General features: G+C 64.9%; 1 protein-coding gene across 2 annotated transcripts in view; it reads left to right on the top strand.

Annotated features, from left to right (window-relative positions):
- The window catches only part of LOC142825942 (microtubule-actin cross-linking factor 1, isoforms 6/7-like), a 199,083-nt gene that overhangs the window by 102,836 nt on the left and 73,993 nt on the right, over nt 1–22,254 (top strand). For both annotated transcript variants that reach the window (XM_075918188.2, XM_075918187.2), the window contains 7 exons: nt 1,060–1,215; nt 4,228–4,413; nt 4,503–4,622; nt 5,793–5,962; nt 16,985–17,144; nt 21,110–21,307; nt 21,681–21,806. In XM_075918188.2, the coding sequence (XP_075774303.2) occupies nt 1,060–1,215; nt 4,228–4,413; nt 4,503–4,622; nt 5,793–5,962; nt 16,985–17,144; nt 21,110–21,307; nt 21,681–21,806 (1,116 nt within the window). The remainder of the gene's footprint in view (nt 1–1,059; nt 1,216–4,227; nt 4,414–4,502; nt 4,623–5,792; nt 5,963–16,984; nt 17,145–21,109; nt 21,308–21,680; nt 21,807–22,254) is intronic.

The following is a 22,254-nucleotide window of genomic DNA, read 5'->3' as shown; positions in this document are numbered from 1 at the left end:
CAAAGCGGGTGAGATTCCTGTGTCCCTGTGTGGAGGGGGCGGTTTAGGCTGTAGCAGGCACGGCCGGGGTCAGATCCCTGTGTGGAGGGGGGCGGTTTAGGCTGTAGCAGGCACGGCCGGGGTCAGATCCCTGTGTGGAGGGGGGCGGTTTAGACTGTAGCAGGCACAGCGAGTGAGATCCCTGTGTCTCTGGGTGGTGGGGGGCGGTTTAGGCTGTAGCAGGCACAGCGAGTGAGATCCCTGTGTCTCTGGGTGGTGGGGGGCGGTTTAGGCTGTAGCAGGCACAGCGAGTGAGATCCCTGTGTCCCTGTGTGGAGGGGGGCGGTTTAGGCTGTAGCAGGCACAGCCGGGGTCAGATCTCTGTGTGGAGGGGGGTGGTTTAGGCTGTAGCAGGCACGGCCGGGGTCAGATCCCTGTGTGGAGGGGGGCGGTTTAGACTGTAGCAGGCACAGCCGGGGTCAGATCTCTGTGTGGAGGGGGGCGGTTTAGGCTGTAGCAGGCACGGCCGGGGTCAGATCCCTGTGTGGAGGGGGGCGGTTTAGACTGTAGCAGGCACAGCGAGTGAGATCCCTGTGTCTCTGGGTGGTGGGGGGCGGTTTAGGCTGTAGCAGGCACAGCGAGTGAGATCCCTGTGTCCCTGTGTGGAGGGGGGTGGTTTAGGCTGTAGCAGGCACAGCCGGGGTCAGATCTCTGTGTGGAGGGGGGTGGTTTAGACTGTAGCAGGCACAGCGAGTGAGATCCCTGTGTCTCTGGGTGGTGGGGGGTGGTTTAGGCTGTAGCAGGCACAGCGAGTGAGATCCCTGTGTCTCTGGGTGGTGGGGGGTGGTTTAGGCTGTAGCAGGCACAGCGAGTGAGATCCCTGTGTCCCTGTGTGGAGGGGGGCGGTTTAGGCTGTAGCAGGCACAGCGAGTGAGATCCCTGTGTCCCTGTGTGGAGGGGGGCAGTTTAGGCTGTAGCAGGCACTGCTGGTCGGATCCCTGTGTGGCTGGCGCCTGGCTCATCGCCATTGCCGGCTCTCCCCGTAGGCCCATGTCTTTAACCGCGGCTTCTCTCCTCTAGGAGCATCTGGCCGAGGGGCTGAGGCTGACCTCTGAGTTCCACGGCACGGCGCAGGAGCTGCTGCAGTGGCTGGGGCAGACGGAGGGGAGCCTGAGTGCCCCGGAGCCGCCCAGCTTCGTGGTGGAGACTGTCCTCAGGCAGATCCAGGAGCACAAGGTGAGTGTGGCAGGCCCAGCGGCTTTCCCTGTCCCTTGGTCCCTGTGCTGGCAGGGCCGTGACCCCTCGCGTAAGGCAGGACCCACCCGCCTCTGAGCAGAGCCCTGGCCGGCCGCGCTGCCACGCAGTCCCCAGAGAGCACCTGGCTGCCGGGCGGAGGCACCCTCTAGGGCCAGGCTCGCAGGGCCCCGCTTCCTCGCTGACGGCCGGGCTGAAGGGCCCTCTGGAGCAACCTGCTCTGGTGCCTGACCGAGGGCCCTGGTCTCCTCTGGCCGTGCCAGTGCGATTTTCCAGAGCCCCCAGACAGGGCCTGGCCCCAGTGCTGCCTCTCCGGGCTCGCGCTGGGCAAGACCTGAGCGGCCCCGCCAGGAGCCTCGTCCATGCAGGAGCCTCCTGCGCACTCTCGCTGCTGGGAACCGCGCGCTGGCACTGACCCCTGTGCGGGAGGCCAGTGCTGGGAGGGGGCAGGAGGCTCCCCAGATGCTGGCAGTGCAGGCAGGGGGCTGTAATATAACCGGCGGCCTGGACACAGCTGAGAGGGGCAGATCAGGGGGTCTGTCTACACTACCCCCCTAGTTTGAACTAGCGGGGTAATGTATGAATACCGAACTTGCTAATGAAGCCCGGGATTTGAATTTCCCGGGCTTCATTAGCATAAAGCCGGCGCCGCCATTTTTAAAAGCCGGCTAGTGCGAACCCCGAGCCACGCGGCTACACGCAGCACGGACTAGATAGTGGAACGAGGCGTACAGATAGTTCGGATTAGAAGCCTAGTCCGAACTACCTAGTCCGTGCCGCGTGTAGCCGCGCGGCACGGGGTTCGCACTAGCCGGCTTTTAAAAATGGCGGCGCCGGCTTTATGCTAATGAAGCCTGGGAAATTCAAATCCCGGGCTTCATTAGCAAGTTCGGTATGCCTACATTACCACCCTAGTTCGAACTAGCGGGGTAGTGTAGAAATACCCAGGGTGAATTGCTCAGAGCCAGGGCGACTGAGAGCCCCAGCTGGGGACCTTCCCGATAGGTGCCCAACCTGTAAGAGCACGTCAGCCACCACACGTGCCAGCAGGGAACCTCCCCAGCACATCCCCATAGGCACCCAGCATTCCCTGTGCCCCCCAGCCCCCCTGACACAGGGGAGAGGTTATAACCCATCCCCCACCTGCCCTCAGACACCCCAGTGCTCCCTGTGGCCCCCCAGCCCCCTTACACAGGGGAGAGGTTATAACCCATCCCCCACCTCCCCTCAGACACCCCAGTGCTCCCTGTGCCCCCCAGCCCCACCTCATACAGGGGAGAGGTTATAACCCATCCCCCACCACCCTCAGACACCCCAGTGCTCCCTGTGCCCCCCAGCCCCCTTACACAGGGGAGAGGTTATAACCCATCCCCCACCTCCCCTCAGACACCCCAGTGTTCCCTGTGCCCCCCAGCCCCCCTTACACAGGGGAGAGGTGATAACCCATCCCCCTACTCCCCTCAGACACCCCAGTGCTCCCTGTGCCCCCCAACCCCCCTTACACAGGGGAGAGGTGATAACCCATCCCCCTCCTCCCCTCAGACACCCCAGTGCTCCCTGTGCCCCCCCAGCCCCCTTACACAGGGGAGAGGTGATAACCCATCCCCCACCTCCCCTCAGACACCCCAGTGCTCCCTGTGCCCCCCAACCCCCCTTACACAGGGGAGAGGTTATAACCCATCCTCCACCTCCCCTCAGACACCCCAGTGCTCCCTGTGCCCCCAGCCCCCCTTACACAGGGGAGAGGTGATAACCCATCCCCCACCTCCCCCCACACACCCCAGTGCTCCCTGTGCCCCCCAGCCCCTCCTCACACAGGGGAGAGGTTATAACCCATCCCCCCACCAGCCCTCAGGCACCCCAGTGCTCCCTGTGCCCCCCCAGCCCCGCTTACACAGGGGAGAGGTTATAACCCATCCCCCACCTCCCCTCAGACTCTCCCCGTCCCAAAGGACCAGCCCCAGTCCCAGGGCGATTCCTGCCTTGGCTCTTACCCGAAGAGCTCACCGGGCCCGTCCTGTGGCATCTCCCAGGGCAAGGCTTGTTAGGAAAGGAAAGAGCGTTGAGCGACACTGGTAGAGGAAACAAGGGTGCTTGGCCCAGTCGAACGTTCCTGGTGCAGGTGGAGCCCCAGCCCTGGTGCGGTCACTGCCCACGCTGACCCTGAGGCCAGTCGCAGTGAGAGACGCACGGGGGAGCTCTGCAGCCTGGCCGGGAGCCAGCTGCGTTTCAGCTCGAGCAGGGGATGCTCCTGCCAGGTCCCAGGGTCAGATCCGCCTGGTGGTGTTTGAACTGCTCGTTAAAGTCTCTGGTACATCGTGTGGCCGATGGGTCATCGCGTCCGGCCTCCCAGTTCATAGCACAGACGCTCCTGAATGAGGAGCCCCCGGGCCCTTTTCCCCCGGTGAGGGAATCCCGTTGCTCTGGCCGTGGGACGGTACCTCCCAAGGTGGAGCTGGTCCCGTGGGCAGGACTTGGCAGCAGCCCTGCCCCCGTGCTGGTCTGAACGTTCACAGCAGAGTTCCTCCGAGGCAGACGGGCCCCGCTCCAGGTGCATTGTCAGTCAAGTGCTGCTGTTGCTGGCCCGTAGCGGGCAAGGCCCGTTGCTCTCTCCCCGCAGTAAACTCCTGCAGCACAAGTCCGGAGCCTTGTGTCACACACCAACCCACAGGGCTTGGAGCGGCACAAGCAGAGCCCATGGCCGACAGAGCCTCCGTGGCCCCTTTGCGCACACGCAGCCCAGCAGAATCCCGTAATGAGATGGGCCAGGCTCCCGGTGTGAGGGGAGCGCCCAGCTGCTCTCACTTGGTCCCTTGCAGGCCCGGCCCAGCGGGTTCACCGGCGCTTTATTCACCACGCCCTGTGGCCACGCTGGGGTGGAGCAGGGCGTTTCTCCCACCAGCCTGTTCCTCTGTGTGCCCGGTGCCGGGTGGGTGCAGCCCACAGGATCTCAGGGCCCTGTGGCCACGCTGGCTAGCTGTGGCTTGCTTGCAGGTGCTGCTGCAGGAGGTGGGATCCCGTGGGGAACAGCTCTCCCGCCTGGAGGAGGTGAGCCGGAAGCAGCACTGCACCGTGGTGCAGAGCCTGGTGCTGGCCGCCAAGGAGCGGGTGGCCAAGGTGCTGCAGCGCACGGGGGAGCGAGGGGCTGCGCTGGAGGAGGCTCGCAAGCGCGCCAAGCAGGTACTGGGCCAGGCCACCCCAGGGAGCCGTCGCCGGGGGCCTCCCACGCTCCCGGCTGCCCCGCTGACGCTCCTCTCGCTCACTCCCAGTTCAGTGAGTCCCGGCAGCTGCTCCTGGCCTGGATGGACGAGGTGGAACCGACTCTGGAGGTGCCCAGCGACGCCGCCATGAGCCAGGAGGAGCTCAAGTGCCAGCTGGCTGAGCACAAGGTGCGGCCCCGCAGCTCTCAGGACGCGTCTTCATCCCAGGCAGAGGGCCCAGCCTCTGGGACACCCTGGGGGGTGGGTGCTCCGTCCCGGGCTGGCCGGCAGAGGGCCCAGCCTCTGGGACACCCTGGGGGGTGGGTGCTCTGTCCCGGGCTGGCCGGCAGAGGGCCCAGCCTCTGGGACACCCTGGGGGGTGGGTGCTCTGTCCCGGGCTGGCCGGCAGAGGGCCCAGCCTCTGGGACACCCTGGGGGGTGGGTGCTCTGTCCCGGGCTGGCCGGCAGAGGGCCCAGCCTCTGGGACACCCTGGGGGGTGGGTGCTCCGTCCCGGGCTGGCCGGCAGAGGGCCCAGCCTCTGGGACACCCTGGGGGGTGGGTGCTCTGTCCCGGGCTGGCCGGCAGAGGGCCCAGCCTCTGGGACACCCTGGGGGGTGGGTGCTCTGTCCCGGGCTGGCCGGCAGAGGGCCCAGCCTCTGGGACACCCTGGGGGGTGGGTGCTCCGTCCCGGGCTGGCCGGCAGAGGGCCCAGCCTCTGGGACACCCTGTGGGGTGGGTGCTCCGTCCCGGGCTGGCCGGCAGAGGGCCCAGCCTCTGGGACACCCTGGGGGGTGGGTGCTCTGTCCCGGGCTGGCCGGCAGAGGGCCCAGCCTCTGGGACACCCTGTGGGGTGGGTGCTCCGTCCCGGGCTGGCCGGCAGAGGGCCCAGCCTCTGGGACACCCTGGGGGGTGGGTGCTCTGTCCCGGGCTGGCCGGCAGAGGGCCCAGCCTCTGGGACACCCTGGGGGGTGCCTTGGGCTCTCCCTGCCATGGCCCTGCACAGAGCACGGGGGCCCTGCACCCATCTCTGCTCTCAGCAGGACCAGGCAGCCCTGGGGCTGGGTGGAGCTGGGAGGTAGCCGAGGTGACCCCGCCTGGCAGGTGCTAGGCTCTGGGGCTGCTCTGGGCAGCCATGGCGGGGGAGGGCCTGTCTGGGAATCGGGAACCTTCTCCCTGCAGGTGCCAGACCCCACAGGGCCCACTCCTCCTCCAGGGCTGGCCTCACCGCCTCCTTCCTTCCCCACAGCCCCTGCTAGCCTCCCCACCCCCACCCCGCCCTCCCAGTCCCAGCCACTGCTCTCTGGGCCCTGCCCTGCTGGTCTCCAGGGCTGCCCCCGACTCACCCTCTGTGGCTGCAGGAGTTCCAGAGGCTGCTGCGCGCCAAGCGTCCCGTGTATGAGGCCACGCTGCGCAGCGGGCGCCTGCTGCGGGAGAAGACCCTGCTGGCCGAGGACGTGCAGCCGCTGGAGGAGCTGCTGGGCGAGCTGAAGGAGCGCTGGGAGGACGTGTGTGACCGGGCGGTGGAGAGGTGAGGCTGGAGTTCTGCCCTTGTCCTGCTGGCTCTGCCTTAGGGATGCCTGCACCCCATCCCCTCTGGCCTGGGAGCCCCGTCTCCTCCGCCGCCCCGGGGATCTGTGGGTTCGTGCCAAGGCTCAGAAGAGTTCCAGCTGGGGTCCTCCCTGTGCGGCGCCAGGCCGGGCAATCTGGGCTCTGGGTCGAGCCAGGCCCTGAGTCCGACATTGGACCTGCCCGGAGGGGGCTGGACACAGTCGAACCTGCAGGTCGCCCCGTTCAGAGGGAACTGGCGGAGGTACATGTCCCACAGGAACCTGCCTGGTGTCTCCACCTGCCCGGCACCCGCAGGCCGAGCGGCAGAGTCGGCTAAAAGGGGGTGTCCGGCCCTTGGTGAGGTCTGCGGGGCAGCCGGGGGGACGCTCTGGCCGGCAGGTCAGCCCCAGAGCCTGGTGCTTGGTCCCTGGTTCCCACGGGCCAGACGCGACCTTTGGTTGGGCTGTTCTCCCCGCCAGGGAGGTGCAGGATCTGGGGGCTCATCTCGCAGGGCCGGGCTGAGGAGACGCTGAGCGAGGGAGACGGGATGTGAGGGGCGGAGGGGGCAGGAGGTAGCCGGAGAGGCAGGGAGCGGCGCAGGCCTCTTTGGGGTGCTGGTGGCGGGTGTCCCCCGGAGGCCAGGCGCTGGCCGGCACGGAGCCATGGCTTTCGGGCCTTGCCGGGACAAGGGCCTAGCACCGGAGCATGAGCGCCCTGGTGTCTGCTCAGCGCAATGAGCCCTTCGGGCAGTGTCACATCCCCCCCCAGCCAGGTCCGATCCACGGGGCAGCGCTGTCCCCCCTCCAAGCCAGGACCGATCCACGGGACAGTGTCACATCCCCCCCCAGCCAGGTCCGAACCATGGGGCAGTAACATCCCCCCCTAGCCAGGTCCGATCCACGGGGCAGTGTCACATCCCCCCCAGCCAGGTCCGATCCACAGGGCAGTGTCACATCCCCCCCCAGCCAGGTCCGATCCACGGGGCAGTGTCACATCCCACCCCAGCCAGGTCCGATCTACGGGGCAGTGTCACATCCCTCCCCAGCCAGGTCCGATCCACGGGGCAGTGTCACATCCCCCCCCAGCCAGGTCCGATCCACCGGGCAGTGTCACATCCCCCCCCAGCCAGGTCCGATCCACGGGGCAGTGTCACATCCCACCCCAGCCAGGTCTGATCCACAGGGCAGTGTCACATCCCACCCCAGCCAGGTCCGATCTACGGGGCAGTGTCACATCCCTCCCCAGCCAGGTCCGATCCACGGGGCAGTGTCACATCCCCCTGTGACGGCGCGTTGGGGGTTCCCCGTCTCCTGCACCCCGAAATGGCACAAACAGACTGCACCAGCCAGTGGAATTGAGGGTGGTTTATTGCTCCTCCAGCACAGCGCAGCACAGATGTAGTCTGGTCACAGGAACTGGGCTAGGATGCCTCAGGCCCCCTTGAGATGGGGGAGACTGGGCCCCTAAACTCCAGCCCCTTCTCCTAGGCTCTCCTCCATGCCCTCCGACAGCCAGCAACCAACTCCCTCACTTCCAGCCCTGCCCCCCAGCCAAGGCAGCATTCACCTTCCTTTGTTCCTCTCCATGGGGGGTGTCTGGCCACTGGTTTGCATAGTGACTCATCCTGTTTTGCTGGGTCGTGGTACCCACGGCAGCCAGTGGGGGATCCCCCAGAGCCAGCAGCATAGAAACCAGCCAGGTACCCCCACTACGTCACAGTTCTCCCCCCTCCGAGAGCGAACTGAGCAGGGTCACTCCGCTCGTGACCTAGGGAAGTTCGGGTCCTCTGCGTGGGAACCCGCCCTGGGGACATGGGTGCTCCCCTTGACTCGGGCCGGCCGTGGCGAGGCCCCACATGAATTGGCTTCCCTCTGTCCACTCGCCGCCCCGCTCCAGGGCGACTGGCACAGGCCTGTCCTCGGGGTCACACCCACCCTTCCGCTGGCCTTGATCTCTGGCCAGGGTCTCTCGGGCTGGGGCCATGAGCCCAGCGAGCCTTCTCTGGACAGCCAGGGCGGCTTCCACCCCCGATGCTCCATCCAGGGAGGACTTCCCCTCCCATAACTCTCTCAGCAAGCCCAGAGGGTCTATCTGGGGTAGAGACCCCCAAGCCGCCTTCCTCCTGTCTTGGGCCTTCCCGCCCCTCTGGCAGGAGTCACAGGACCGGCAGTACCGCTGCACGGCTGTAAAGATTCCCGGCCAATAGAAGTGCTGGAGCAGCGTCAGCCGGGTGCTCCGGATCCCCCGGTGGCCCCCAACGGGGACATCGTGGGCCAAATACAGCAGCTTGAGGCGATACTTTCGGGGGACGACCAGCTGCCGTTCTACCCTCCATGCCCTCGCCTTCCTGGGGGGGAGCCACTCACGGAACAGGAGCCCACGCTCCCGCAGGAATCTCTCCTGGCCACCTCTCCCCCGGGGCTGAGCTGCATGGAGGCCAGCCTGGTCCCTCAGCCTCTGCAAGGAGGGGTCTGCCTGCACCTCAGCCTGGAATTCAGCTGCTGAGGCAGGGATCGGGACCTGTCCCCCACCTCTGCCTAGGTCCGGAGTCCCAGCCTGGCTGGACCCCGTGTCCACTGGGATGGGACCCTGAGGATGCTGCCAGGAGTCCTTCCCTGGACCCACGTTGTCAGCCCCCCGCTGGCTCTGGCTCCAGGTAGTGACTAGAGCCCGCTGGGATTCATGGGGCCACTCCTCTAGGTCATTCCCCATCAGCACCTCGGTGGGCAAGTGCGGGTGCACCCCCACTTCCTTGAGGCCTTCCTTCGCCCCCCATTTCAGATGCACCCGGGCTACAGGCACCTTAAACGGGGACCCATCTATGCCCTTCAGGGTCAGCTGCGCGTGGGGTAGTATCCGCTCCGGGGCCACTATGTCGGATCGGGCCAGAGTCACCTCTGCCCCCGTGTCCCAGAAGCCCGTCACCTTCCTACCATCCACCTCCAGGGGTATGAGGCACTCGCTCCGCAGGGGCCGTCCTGCCCCCACCCGGTACACGGAGAAATCCGCCTCCTGAGAATCAGACCTCCCAGGGGAGGTGCACTGAGCATCCTTCCCCTCTCTCTGAGCTGAGGTTTGCCTGCCAGCCCCTGCCTCTGGGGCAGCCTGCCCTTCCTCCCGCCCCAGCCAGTTAACCCTGGAAAGTCCCCGGTCCTGGGACCTGGTGCACTGAGCCCTCTTGTGGCCTTTTTGCCCACAGCGATGGCAAGTTAGGCTTTGGGCTGTCTCTGTCCAGGCCCTGGCTGGTTCTCTGGGGCGCAGACGACCTGTTCCTTGGTCTCGCCCCGTAGTTGACTCCCTCCATCGCTCAGCCGAGATCCGATCTCTGCGCGGTTCCCTCTCTCTCCGGGACTCCCGTTCACACCCGGACCGGCTCTCCGTGAACTCATCCGCCAGTCTCCCGGCCTCCTGGGGGTTCTCTGGTCTCCGGTCCTTGAGCCACAGCCTCAGTTTGGGTGGGCACGCTTCATAGAACTGCTCCATCATGACCAGCTTGAGCAGCTCCTCTGCGGTCTGGGCTCCGGCTCCAGACACCCACTTGCGGCAGTATTGCGCCAGGCGGGAGGCCAGGTCCACATAGGTCTCCCGTGGCCCTTTCTGTACCCCCCGGAACTTCTTCCTGTACATCTCGGGGGTCAGCCCGAACTTGTGCAGCAGGGCCTCCTTGACTCGGTTGTAATCCCCTGGCTGTAGGTCCTCCAGCTGACTGAGCACTCCGGCCGCCTCCTGGTTCAGTGCGGGGATGAGCTCCTGCAGCCAGTCAGCTGGGGGGACCCGTTGCAGTCCACAGGCCCTCTCAAAGGCACTGAGGAACCCGTCTATGTCGCCCACGTCCTTCAATTGGGCCACCACGAGCCTCTCCAAGCGTCTGGCAGTCCTGGGACCTTGGGGCTCATCCGCACTTGGCGCAGCCGGTGCCCCGCCGGTTCTCCGCTCTGCCATGGCCAGCTCATGCTGCCGCTGCCTCTCTCGATCTTGGCGCTCCTTCTCTCGATCTTGGCGCTCCCTCTCTCGGTCCTGGCGCTCCTTCTCTCGGTCCTCTACTTCCAATTCCCTGATCCGCAGCTGGATCTCCAGGCGCCGCAGCTCCGCTGGGCTGGCCCCTGCCCTAGATGGGCTACTTGCAGGCCTCCCGGGAGACGCTGTCTCATCTCTCCGTTGGGTTCCAGCGCTCCTCCCCCTCTCTGAGCCTGACACACTCTCAGGGGGGGTCTGGCTGCTTCCCCTGGGGACAAGATCCTGGCCCTGTGGCTGGTCATTATCTTCCAGCTGGGCAATCAGCTGGGCCTTGGTTGCTTTCTGCACAGGCAAGCCCCTCTCTCTGCACAGCCCCACCAGCTCTGCCTTCAAGAGTCGGGCGTAGGCCATCTGCCCGCTGGGCCCCTCGGTGCAGACTCACCAGTCTAGTGCTGCAGCGCCCCACGATTCCCAGGAACCGCTTCGCTCTGTCTCCAGCACGCCTGGCTCCAGGGCTCTTGCTTCTACTGCGCCTTGTCGCTTGCCGCTGGAAGCTCCATCCACGGGGTGCAGTGCATCCCGCTCCTGACACCAGTGTGACGGCGCGTTGGGGGTTCCCCGTCTCCTGCACCCCGAAATGGCACAAACAGACTGCACCAGCCAGTGGAATTCAGGGTGGTTTATTGCTCCTCCAGCACAGCGCAGCACAGATGTAGTCTGGTCACAGGAACTGGGCTAGGATGCCTCAGGCCCCCTTGAGATGGGGGAGACTGGGCCCCTAAACTCCAGCCCCTTCTCCTAGGCTCTCCTCCATGCCCTCCGACAGCCAGCAACCAACTCCCTCACTTCCAGCCCTGCCCCCCAGCCAAGGCAGCATTCACCTTCCTTTGTTCCTCTCCATGGGGGGTGTCTGGCCACTGGTTTGCATAGTGACTCATCCTGTTTTGCTGGGTCGTGGTACCCACGGCAGCCAGTGGGGGATCCCCCAGAGCCAGCAGCATAGAAACCAGCCAGGTACCCCCACTACGTCACACCCCCCCAGCCAGGTCCGATCCACGGGGCAGTGTCACATCCCACCCCAGCCAGGTCCGATCCACGGGGCAGTGTCACATCCCCCCCAGCCAGGTCCGATCCACGGGGCAGTGTCACATCCCACCCCAGCCAGGTCCGATCCACGGGGCAGTGTCACATCCCCCCCAGCCAGGTCCGATCCACGGGGCAGTGTCACATCCCCCCCCAGCCAGGTCCGATCCACGGGGCAGTGTCACATCCCCCCCCAGCCAGGTCCGATCCACGGGGCAGTGTCACATCCCCCCCAGCCAGGTCCGATCCATGGGGCAGTGTCACATCCCCCCCCAGCCAGGTCCGATCCACGGGGCAGTGTCACATCCCACCCCAGCCAGGTCCGATCCACGGGGCAGTGTCACATCCCCCCCCAGCCAGGTCTGATCCACGGGGAGGGTCACATCCCCCCCCAGCCAGGTCCGATCCACGGGGCAGTGTCACATCCCCCCCCAGCCAGGTCCGATCCACGGGGCAGTGTCACATCCCCCCCAGCCAGGTCCGATCCACGGGGCAGTGTCACATCCCCCCCAGCCAGGTCCGATCCACGGGGCAGTGTCACATCCCCCCCCAGCCAGGTCCGATCCACGGGGCAGTGTCACATCCCCCCCCAGCCAGGTCCGATCCACGGGGCAGTGTCACATCCCCCCCCAGCCAGGTCCGATCCACGGGGCAGTGTCACATCCCCCCCAGCCAGGTCCGATCCACGGGGCAGTGTCACATCCCCCCCAGCCAGGTCCGATCCACGGGGCAGTGTCACATCCCCCCCAGCCAGGTCCGATCCACGGGGCAGTGTCACATCCCACCCCAGCCAGGTCCGATCCACGGGGCAGTGTCACATCCCCCCCCAGCCAGGTCCGATCCACAGGGCAGTGTCACATCCCCCCCCAGCCAGGTCCGATCTACGGGGCAGTGTCACATCCCCCCCAGCCAGGTCCGATCCACGGGGCAGTGTCACATCCCACCCCAGCCAGGTCCGATCCACAGGGCAGTGTCACATCCCACCCCAGCCAGGTCCGATCCACAGGGCAGTGTCACATCCCCCCCAGCCAGGTCCGATCCACGGGGCAGTGTCACATCCCCCCCAGCCAGGTCCGATCCACGGGGAGTGTCACATCCCACCCCAGCCAGGTCTGATCCACGGGGAGTGTCACATCCCACCCCAGCCAGGTCCGATCCACGGGGCAGTGTCACATCCCCCCCAGCCAGGTCCGATCCACAGGGCAGTGTCACATCCCCCCCAGCCAGGTCCGATCCACGGGGCAGTGTCACATCCCACCCCAGCCAGGTCCGATCCACAGGGCAGTGTCACATCCCCCCCAGCCAGGTCCGATCCACGGGGCAGTGTCACATCCCACCCCAGCCAGGTCCGATCCACGGGACAGTGTCACATCCCCCCCAGCCAGGTCCGATCCACGGGGCAGTGTCACATCCCACCCCAGCCAGGTCCGATCCACGGGGCAGTGTCACATCCCACCCCAGCCAGGTCCGATCCACGGGGCAGTGTCACATCCCACCCCAGCCAGGTCCGATCCACGGGGCAGTGTCACATCCCCCCCAGCCAGGTCCGATCCACGGGGCAGTGTCACATCCCCCCCCAGCCAGGTCCGATCCACGGGGCAGTGTCACATCCCCCCCCAGCCAGGTCCGATCCACGGGGCAGTGTCACATCCCCCCCCAGCCAGGTCCGATCCACGGGGCAGTGTCACATCCCCCCCCAGCCAGGTCCGATCCACGGGGAGTGTCACATCCCCCCCCAGCCAGGTCCGATCCACGGGGCAGTGTCACATCCCACCCCAGCCAGGTCCGATCCACGGGGCAGTGTCACATCCCCCCCCAGCCAGGTCCGATCCACGGGGAGTGTCACATCCCCCCCCAGCCAGGTCCGATCCACGGGGCAGTGTCACATCCCACCCCAGCCAGGTCCGATCCACAGGGCAGTGTCACATCCCCCCCAGCCAGGTCCGATCCACGGGGCAGTGTCACATCCCACCCCAGCCAGGTCCGATCCACGGGACAGTGTCACATCCCCCCCAGCCAGGTCCGATCCACGGGGCAGTGTCACATCCCACCCCAGCCAGGTCCGATCCACGGGGCAGTGTCACATCCCACCCCAGCCAGGTCCGATCCACGGGGCAGTGTCACATCCCACCCCAGCCAGGTCCGATCCACGGGGCAGTGTCACATCCCCCCCAGCCAGGTCCGATCCACGGGGCAGTGTCACATCCCCCCCCAGCCAGGTCCGATCCACGGGGCAGTGTCACATCCCCCCCCAGCCAGGTCCGATCCACGGGGCAGTGTCACATCCCCCCCCAGCCAGGTCCGATCCACGGGGCAGTGTCACATCCCCCCCCAGCCAGGTCCGATCTACGGGGCAGTGTCACATCCCCCCCAGCCAGGTCCGATCCACGGGGCAGTGTCACATCCCACCCCAGCCAGGTCCGATCCACGGGGCAGTGTCACATCCCCCCCCAGCCAGGTCCGATCCACGGGGCAGTGTCACATCCCCCCCCAGCCAGGTCCGATCCACGGGGCAGTGTCACATCCCCCCCCAGCCAGGTCCGATCCACGGGGCAGTGTCACATCCCACCCCAGCCAGGTCCGATCCACGGGGCAGTGTCACATCCCCCCCCAGCCAGGTCCGATCTACGGGGCAGTGTCACATCCCCCCCAGCCAGGTCCGATCCACGGGGCAGTGTCACATCCCACCCCAGCCAGGTCCGATCCACGGGGCAGTGTCACATCCCCCCCCAGCCAGGTCCGATCTACGGGGCAGTGTCACATCCCACCCCAGCCAGGTCTGATCCACGGGGCAGTGTCACATCCCCCCAGACAGGTCCGATCCACGGGGAGTGTCACATCCCACCCCAGCCAGGTCCGATCCACGGGGAGTGTCACATCCCACCCCAGCCAGGTCCGATCCACGGGGAGTGTCACATCCCACCCCAGCCAGGTCCGATCTACGGGGCAGTGTCACATCCCTCCCAGCCAGGTCCGATCCACGGGGAGTGTCACATCCCACCCCAGCCAGGTCCGATCCACGGGGAGTGTCACATCCCACCCCAGCCAGGTCTGATCCACGGGGCAGTGTCACATCCCCCCAGACAGGTCCGATCCACGGGGCAGTGTCACATCCCCCCCCAGCCAGGTCCGATCCACGGGGCAGTGTCACATCCCCCCCCAGCCAGGTCCGATCTACGGGGCAGTGTCACATCCCACCCCAGCCAGGTCTGATCCACGGGGCAGTGTCACATCCCCCCAGACAGGTCCGATCCACGGGGAGTGTCACATCCCACCCCAGCCAGGTCCGATCCACGGGGAGTGTCACATCCCACCCCAGCCAGGTCCGATCCACGGGGAGTGTCACATCCCACCCCAGCCAGGTCCGATCTACGGGGCAGTGTCACATCCCTCCCAGCCAGGTCCGATCCACGGGGAGTGTCACATCCCACCCCAGCCAGGTCCGATCCACGGGGAGTGTCACATCCCACCCCAGCCAGGTCTGATCCACGGGGCAGTGTCACATCCCCCCCCAGCCAGGTCCGATCCACGGGGCAGTGTCACATCCCCCCCCAGCCAGGTCCGATCCACGGGGCAGTGTCACATCCCCCCCCAGCCAGGTCCGATCCACGGGGCAGTGTCACATGCCACCCCAGCCAGGTCCGATCCACGGGGCAGTGTCACATCCCCCCCCAGCCAGGTCCGATCTACGGGGCAGTGTCACATCCCCCCCAGCCAGGTCCGATCCACGGGGCAGTGTCACATCCCACCCCAGCCAGGTCCGATCCACGGGGCAGTGTCACATCCCCCCCCAGCCAGGTCCGATCTACGGGGCAGTGTCACATCCCCCCCAGCCAGGTCCGATCCACGGGGCAGTGTCACATCCCACCCCAGCCAGGTCCGATCCACGGGGCAGTGTCACATCCCCCCCAGCCAGGTCCGATCTACGGGGCAGTGTCACATCCCTCCCAGCCAGGTCCGATCCACGGGGAGTGTCACATCCCACCCCAGCCAGGTCCGATCCACGGGGAGTGTCACATCCCACCCCAGCCAGGTCTGATCCACGGGGCAGTGTCACATCCCCCCAGACAGGTCCGATCCACGGGGCAGTGTCACATCCCCCCCCAGCCAGGTCCGATCCACGGGGCAGTGTCACATCCCCCCCCAGCCAGGTCTGATCCCCTTTAAGAGCCCCCAGCTGCATTTGGTTGAGCAAAAGAAAAAGGGGGGTTAGGGCTGCCCCTTTAAGAGACGTGGTTACAGGCTGTTTGGCCACATCAGTCTTCCCCTGGTCACCACCATTTTGAATGGCGACTCCGGATGGCTCCCCTACCCTGGTGAGCACAGGGAGCTGGGGGCGGGGGCCATTTTCTGGGGCACTTGTTTGTTTGCCGTCCGTGGGTCGGTTTGGGTTCACGTGGGGCTCGACGCGCGGCCCGCGGGCGGGCTCCTTTGAACATGGCCCCACTGGGAACACGCTCCATGACGGTGAGGCGTCTCCCAGGCAGGCTGAGCACTGAGAGACGCAAGCGGACGGGCTGGCTGGAACAGGCAGGTACAGGGTGTTGGTGGTTTTAGCCCTCAGGGAGGAGGTGCCGGGGCATTGTGGGAAGTGCTTCGTATTCATACCCATGAGTGTAAAAGAAGCGATTTACATATATTTGCATATGTATTTGCATGTATATTCAAGCACACTTACGTTGCACCCCTCGGCATGTGCGGTGAGTTTCAATGTGCCCCCTGGGGCTTCCAAAGTTGAGTAGCCCTGGTCTAGATGGTGTTTGCTGTGGGGGCGTGTCGGGCCCCCCCCATCCTGCACCCCGTCCGCAGCAAGATGAGACTCCGCCAGCCAGTAGCACAGGGGGGTTTATCGCTTCTCCAGGATACAGCCCAGCACGGACGTGACGTGGACATAAGGAGTCAGGGGCAGCCCTGGGCCCCTTAGGGTGGGGTCCACAGGCCCTGAATCCTCAGTGCTCAGCTTAGTCCCTTCTCTTCATGTTTCCCAGCCAAGACTGCCCCGCTCCCAGGCCCTGCCCCCAGCCAGGTGGCATCTCCACCCCCCTCCCTTAGGGTACGTCTACACTACAGCGCTAGTTCGAACTAACTTAGTTCGAATTAGTTAATTCGAACTAAGCTAGTTCGAACTAACTTTGTAGTGTAGACATACCCCTGGTCTCTCCCCCTGGGAAGAGCCTTGTTCCCTGCCCAGGCTGGGCCGAGGGGTCTGGGCCAATGCACACATGGGGGAGTCCGTGGGAATCCACATCACAGCGCAAGGGGTGTGACGTAGTGGGGGTACCTTGCTGGTTGCTAGGCTTGGGCTGTGGGTGACCCCCACTGGCAGCACCACAGCCCAGCCGAGTAGCTGATGGGACAGGGAGGTAACCTGTTCGACCAGTTACCCCCCAGGGAGAGGAAGGTGGGATGCCGCCCCTGGCTGCGGGGCAGGGCTGGAAGGGACGGTCTGGAGGTTGCTGTCTGGGAAGCAGGGGAGGAGGAGCTAGGGAGGGGGCTGGGATTGTAGGGCCCAGCCACCCCCCATCTCAAGGGGGGCACTGAGGCCTCTTAGCCCCAGTTCCTGTAACCAGATTCCATCTGTGCTGGGCTGTATCCTGGAGAAGCAATAAACTCCCCTGTTCTACTGGCTGGGGGAGTCTGTCCGTGCCACTCCGGGGGTGCAGGAGACGGGGGACCCCGACGCGCCGTCACAGGGGGACCCCGGGTTACAGAGCAGACAGCCCCCCACTGTCACACTGGGTCCTGTGGTGAGGGCAGGGGCTGGACCTGATGATCTCACGAGGTCCCTTCCAGTTCTAGGAGTCTATAAACAGCATCAGTGAATCATCAGCTCCCAGTAGACAGGTCGCTTGGCCCCCTTTGCACAAGACTTTACACTAGCATAGGACAGCGGTTACAACAGTGTCTTCTACGTTCACACCAGTAGCCCAGCCCCCTACCCACGGTGCCTGTTTCCTTCCAGGCAGCACATGCTGGAGGAGAGCCTGCTGTTCTCAGGCAAGTTCACGGACGCGCTGCAGGCCCTGCTGGACTGGCTGTACCGGGCTGAGCCGCAGCTGGGTGAGGAGGTGCCGGTTGGAGGGGACCGTGACCTAGTCAGTGACCTCCTGGACAAGCACAAGGTCCGTATTCCCCTGGAGCTACGCCCGATTCTGCCAGCCACATTCTCCCCCTCTCCAGTGTGTACAGTCACCCCAGGGTGTCACGGGTGCGAGGAGTCTCTGGGTCCTGCACCCCCGTCCGCAGCCAGGCGGGACTCTCAGGCGGCAGGTAGAAGAGAAGGGTTATTGGCTCCCAGGGGCACAGCGTAGCTCAGACTTGTTGTTAACTCAGGGACCAGAAAGCAGCCAGTGCCCTACGACCTGGGGAGAAGGGCCCCTGGGCCCTGTTCCCCCTCCCTGCATCCTGAGCCAGTGGAGACTAGCTCTGGCTCTCAGCCCTGCAGGCAGCCCGGCCTCCCTTTGTCCAGCTTCCCAGGCAAAAGCCAGCATCTCCCCCTGGGCTCAGGTTACGAGGCAGCCTGAGCCATGGGGCGCATGCCTTCCCTGCAGTGCCCAGGGAAACTGAGGCACGCACACAGCGTGACCACAGAGCAGCCTAGGACTGTGGGAGTCACACGCAACCATCATTCTGACCCCTGCTTCGTCACACACAACACGTCATTCCGACCCCCGCTTTGTCACACACAGCCGTCATTCCGACCCCCGCTTCGTCACACACAACCATCATTCCGACCCCCGCTTCGTCACACACAGCCGTCATTCCGACCGCCGCTTCGTCACACACAGCCATCATTCCGACCCCCGCTTCGTCACACACAGCCGTCATTCCGACCGCCGCTTCGTCACACACAACCCGTCATTCCGACCCCCGCTTCGTCACACACAGCCGTCATTCCGACCGCCGCTTCGTCACACACAGCCGTCATTCCGACCGCCGCTTCGTCACACACAGCCGTCATTCCGACCCCCGCTTTGTCACACACAGCCGTCATTCCGACCGCCGCTTCGTCACACACAGCCGTCATTCCGACCCCCGCTTTGTCACACACAGCTGTCATTCCGACCGCCGCTTCGTCACACACAACCCATCATTCCGACCCCAGCTTCGTCACACACAGCCGTCATTCCGACCCCCGCTTCTTCACACACAGCCGTCATTCCGACCCCCGCTTCTTCACACACAACCCGTCATTCCAACCCCCGCTTTGTCACACACAACCATCATTCCGACCCCCGCTTCGTCACACACAGCCGTCATTCCGACCCCCGCTTCGTCACACACAGCCGTCATTCCGACCCCCGCTTTGTCACACAGAGCCATCATTCCGACCCCCGCTTCGTCACACACAGCCATCATTCCGACCCCCACTTCGTCACACACAGCCGTCATTCCGACCCCTAGTTCGTCACACACAGCCGTCATTCCGACCCCCTCTTCGTCACACACAACCCGTCATTCCGACCCCCGCTTCGTCACACACAGCCGTCATTCTGACCGCCGCTTCGTCACACACAACCCATCATTCCGACCCCAGCTTTGTCACACACAGCCGTCATTCCGACCCCCGCTTCTTCACACACAACCCGTCATTCCGACCCCCGCTTTGTCACACACAACCATCATTCCGACCCCCGCTTCGTCACACACAGCCGTCATTCCGACCCCTAGTTCGTCACACACAGCCGTCATTCCGACCCCCTCTTCGTCACACACAACCCGTCATTCCGACCCCCGCTTCGTCACACACAGCCGTCATTCCGACCCCCGCTTCGTCACACACAGCCGTCATTCCGACCTCCGCTTCGTCACACACAGCCGTCATTCCGACCCCCGCTTCGTCACACACAGCCGTCATTCCGACCCCTAGTTCGTCACACACAGCTGTCATTCCGACCCCCGCTTCGTCACACACAGCCGTCATTCCGACCCCCGCTTCGTCACACACAGCCGTCATTCCGACCGCCGCTTCGTCACACACAGCCGTCATTCCGACCGCCGCTTCGTCACACACAACCCATCATTCCGACCCCAGCTTCGTCACACACAGCCGTCATTCCGACCCCCGCTTCTTCACACACAGCCGTCATTCCGACCCCCGCTTCTTCACACACAACCCGTCATTCCGACCCCCGCTTTGTCACACACAACCATCATTCCGACCCCCGCTTCGTCACACACAGCCGTCATTCCGACCCCTAGTTCGTCACACACAGCCGTCATTCCGACCCCCTCTTCGTCACACAAAACCCGTCATTCCGACCCCCGCTTCGTCACACACAGCCATCATTCCGACCCCCGCTTCGTCACACACAGCCGTCATTCCGACCCCCGCTTCGTCACACACAGCCGTCATTCCGACCTCTAGTTTGTCACACACAGCCGTCATTCCGACCCCCGCTTCGTCACACACAGCCGTCATTCCGACCCCCGCTTCTTCACACACAACCCGTCATTCCGATCCCCGCTTTGTCACACACAGCTGTCATTCCGACCCCCGCTTCGTCACACACAGCTGTGGTTGCGATCCCCGCTTCTTCACACACAGCCATCATTCCGACCCCCGCTTCTTCACACACAACCTGTCATTCCGACCCCCGCTTCGTCACACGCAGCCGTCATTCCGACCCCTAGTTCGTCACACACAGCCGTCATTCCGACCCCCGCGTCATCACACACAACCCGTCATTCCGATCCCCGCTTTGTCACACACAGCCGTCATTCCGACCCCTAGTTCGTCACACACAGCCGTCATTCCGACCCCCGCTTCTTCACACACAACCCGTCATTCCGACCCCCGCTTCTTCACACACAACCCGTCATTCCAACCCCCGCTTCGTCACACACAGCCGTCATTCCGACCCCTGCTTTGTCACACACAGCCGTCATTCCGACCCCCGCTTCTTCACACACAGCCGTCATTCCGACCCCCGCTTCTTCACACACAACCCGTCATTCCAACCCCCGCTTCGTCACACACAGCCGTCATTCCGACCCCCGCTTTGTCACACACAGCCGTCATTCCGACCCCTGCTTCGTCACACACAACCGTCATTCCGACCCCCGCTTTGTCACACACAGTCATCATTCCGACCCCCGCTTCGTCACACACAGCCGTCATTCCGACCCCCGCTTCGTCACACACAGCCGTCATTCCAACCCCTAGTTCGTCACACACAGCCGTCATTCCGACCCCCGCTTCTTCACACACAACCCGTCATTCCGACCCCCGCTTTGTCACACACAGCCGTCATTCCGACCCCCGCTTCTTCACACACAACCCGTCATTCCGACCCCCGCTTCGTCACACACAGCCGTCATTCCGACCCCCGCTTTGTCACACACAGCCGTCATTCTGACCCCCGCTTCTTCACACACAACCCGTCATTCCGACCCCCGCTTCTTCACACACAACCCGTCATTCCGACCCCCGCTTTGTCACACACAGCCGTCATTCCGACCCCCGCTTCTTCACACACAACCCGTCATTCCGACCCCCGCTTCGTCACACACAGCCGTCATTCCGACCCCCGCTTTGTCACACACAGCCGTCATTCTGACCCCCGCTTCTTCACACACAACCCGTCATTCCGACCCCCGCTTCGTCACACACAACCCGTCATTCCGACCCCCGCTTTGTCACACACAGCCGTCATTCCGACCCCCGCTTCGTCACACACAGCCGTCATTCCGACCCCCGCTTTGTCACACACAGCCGTCATTCCGACCCCCGCTTCGTCACACACAGCCGTCATTCCGACCCCCGCTTTGTCACACACAACCCGTCATTCCGACCCCCGCTTTGTCACACACAGCCGTCATTCCGACCCCCGCTTTGTCACACAGGGCCGCGTGGCTGATGCCCGCTGGGGCGGGAGTATCTCACCCAGACGTGCTGCTGCTCTGGCTCCCTGGCACCTGCCCTTGCTTTGTCTCTCACCAGCAGCTGGGCCCCTGCTGGGCAGAGCACCAGGGTAGGGAGACCCCGCCCAGTGCCAAGCCAGGGCCCAGGGCAGGCAGGGTCTCCCTGCAGTTGCTCCCCACCCCCGGCGGATCCCGCCCTGGCCTCACCCCTCTCCCACCGCAGGGCTTCCAGAAGGAGCTGGGCAAGCGAGCCAGCTGCATTAAGATGCTGAGGCGCTCGGTGCGGGACCTGACGCGGGGCAGCAGCAGCCTGGATGCCCAGTGGCTGCAGAAGCAAATGCAGGAGCTGAGCAGCCGCTGGGACCTAATCTGCAAACTCTCCGTCACCAAGCAGGCCCGGCTGGAGGCGTCCTTGCAGCAGGTGAGAGCAGGGAGGGAGGGAGGGCAGACGCTGGGGCCACGGGGCGCAGACTAGTGGGGGGCAGGCTCCCCGCTCTGCCATTGGCTCACCCTCGCTTGCTCACATTTCCAGGGCTAGCACAGGGGGTGGGGTTCCAGGGGGTGAGGGCTCCAGCTGGGGGAGTGGGCAGTGGGGTGTGGCACGAGATGGGGGTTGGGAAGGAGGGGGATCAGGGCAGGGCTTGGGGGAGCCCCCTTGGCTGCCCCGAGCTGAGGAGCTGAGGGGCACGTGGCTGGAATGGCCCAGCCAGCTTTGCTGAGCGGTGCTGCCAGGCTCCGGCTCTGAGCTGAGCTCGACCCTCATCCGCTCTCTGCCCACCCGGTCTCCTGTGCAGGCCGAGGAGTTCCACAGCCTGGTGCGTGCACTGCTGGAGCACCTGGCCGAGTCGGAGACAACCCTCAGGCGCTGCGTCTACCCCGACGAGGAGGCGGCCATGAGTGAATGGCAGAGCCAGCTGCAAGTGAGTGTCCCCTTTGGCCGGGAGCCCCTTCAGCCCGGCTCAATAGCCCCCTCAGCCCGGCTTCATAGCCCTTCAGCCCGGCTCAATAGCCCCCTCAGCCCAGCTTAATAGCCCCTTCAGCCCGGCTCAATACCCCTTCAGCCCACTTCAATAGCCCCTCATCCTGGAGCGCATTCAGCGCAGCTCAATAGCCCCTCAACCTAGAGCGCCTTCAGAGCAGCTCAATAGCCCCTCAGCTTGGAGCCCCTTCAGCCCAGCTCAATAGCCCCTCAACCTGGAGCGCCTTCAGCGCAGCTCAATAGCCCCTCAGCCTGGAGCTCCTCAGCCTGGCTCAAGAGCTCATTCAGCGCGGCTCAATAGCCCCTCAGCCTGGAGCTCCTCAGCCCGGCTCAATAGCCCCTCAGCCTGGAGCCCCTCAGCCCGGCTCAATAGCCCCTCAGCTTGGATC

The sequence above is a fragment of the Pelodiscus sinensis genome, chromosome 2 (assembly GCF_052426305.1).
Source record: "Pelodiscus sinensis isolate ZL-2025 chromosome 2, ASM5242630v1, whole genome shotgun sequence".
NCBI classification, from domain to species: domain Eukaryota; kingdom Metazoa; phylum Chordata; order Testudines; family Trionychidae; genus Pelodiscus; species Pelodiscus sinensis.
The sequence above is the reverse complement of the archived record's forward strand: the minus strand, read 5'-3'. Positions and strand labels throughout refer to the sequence as shown.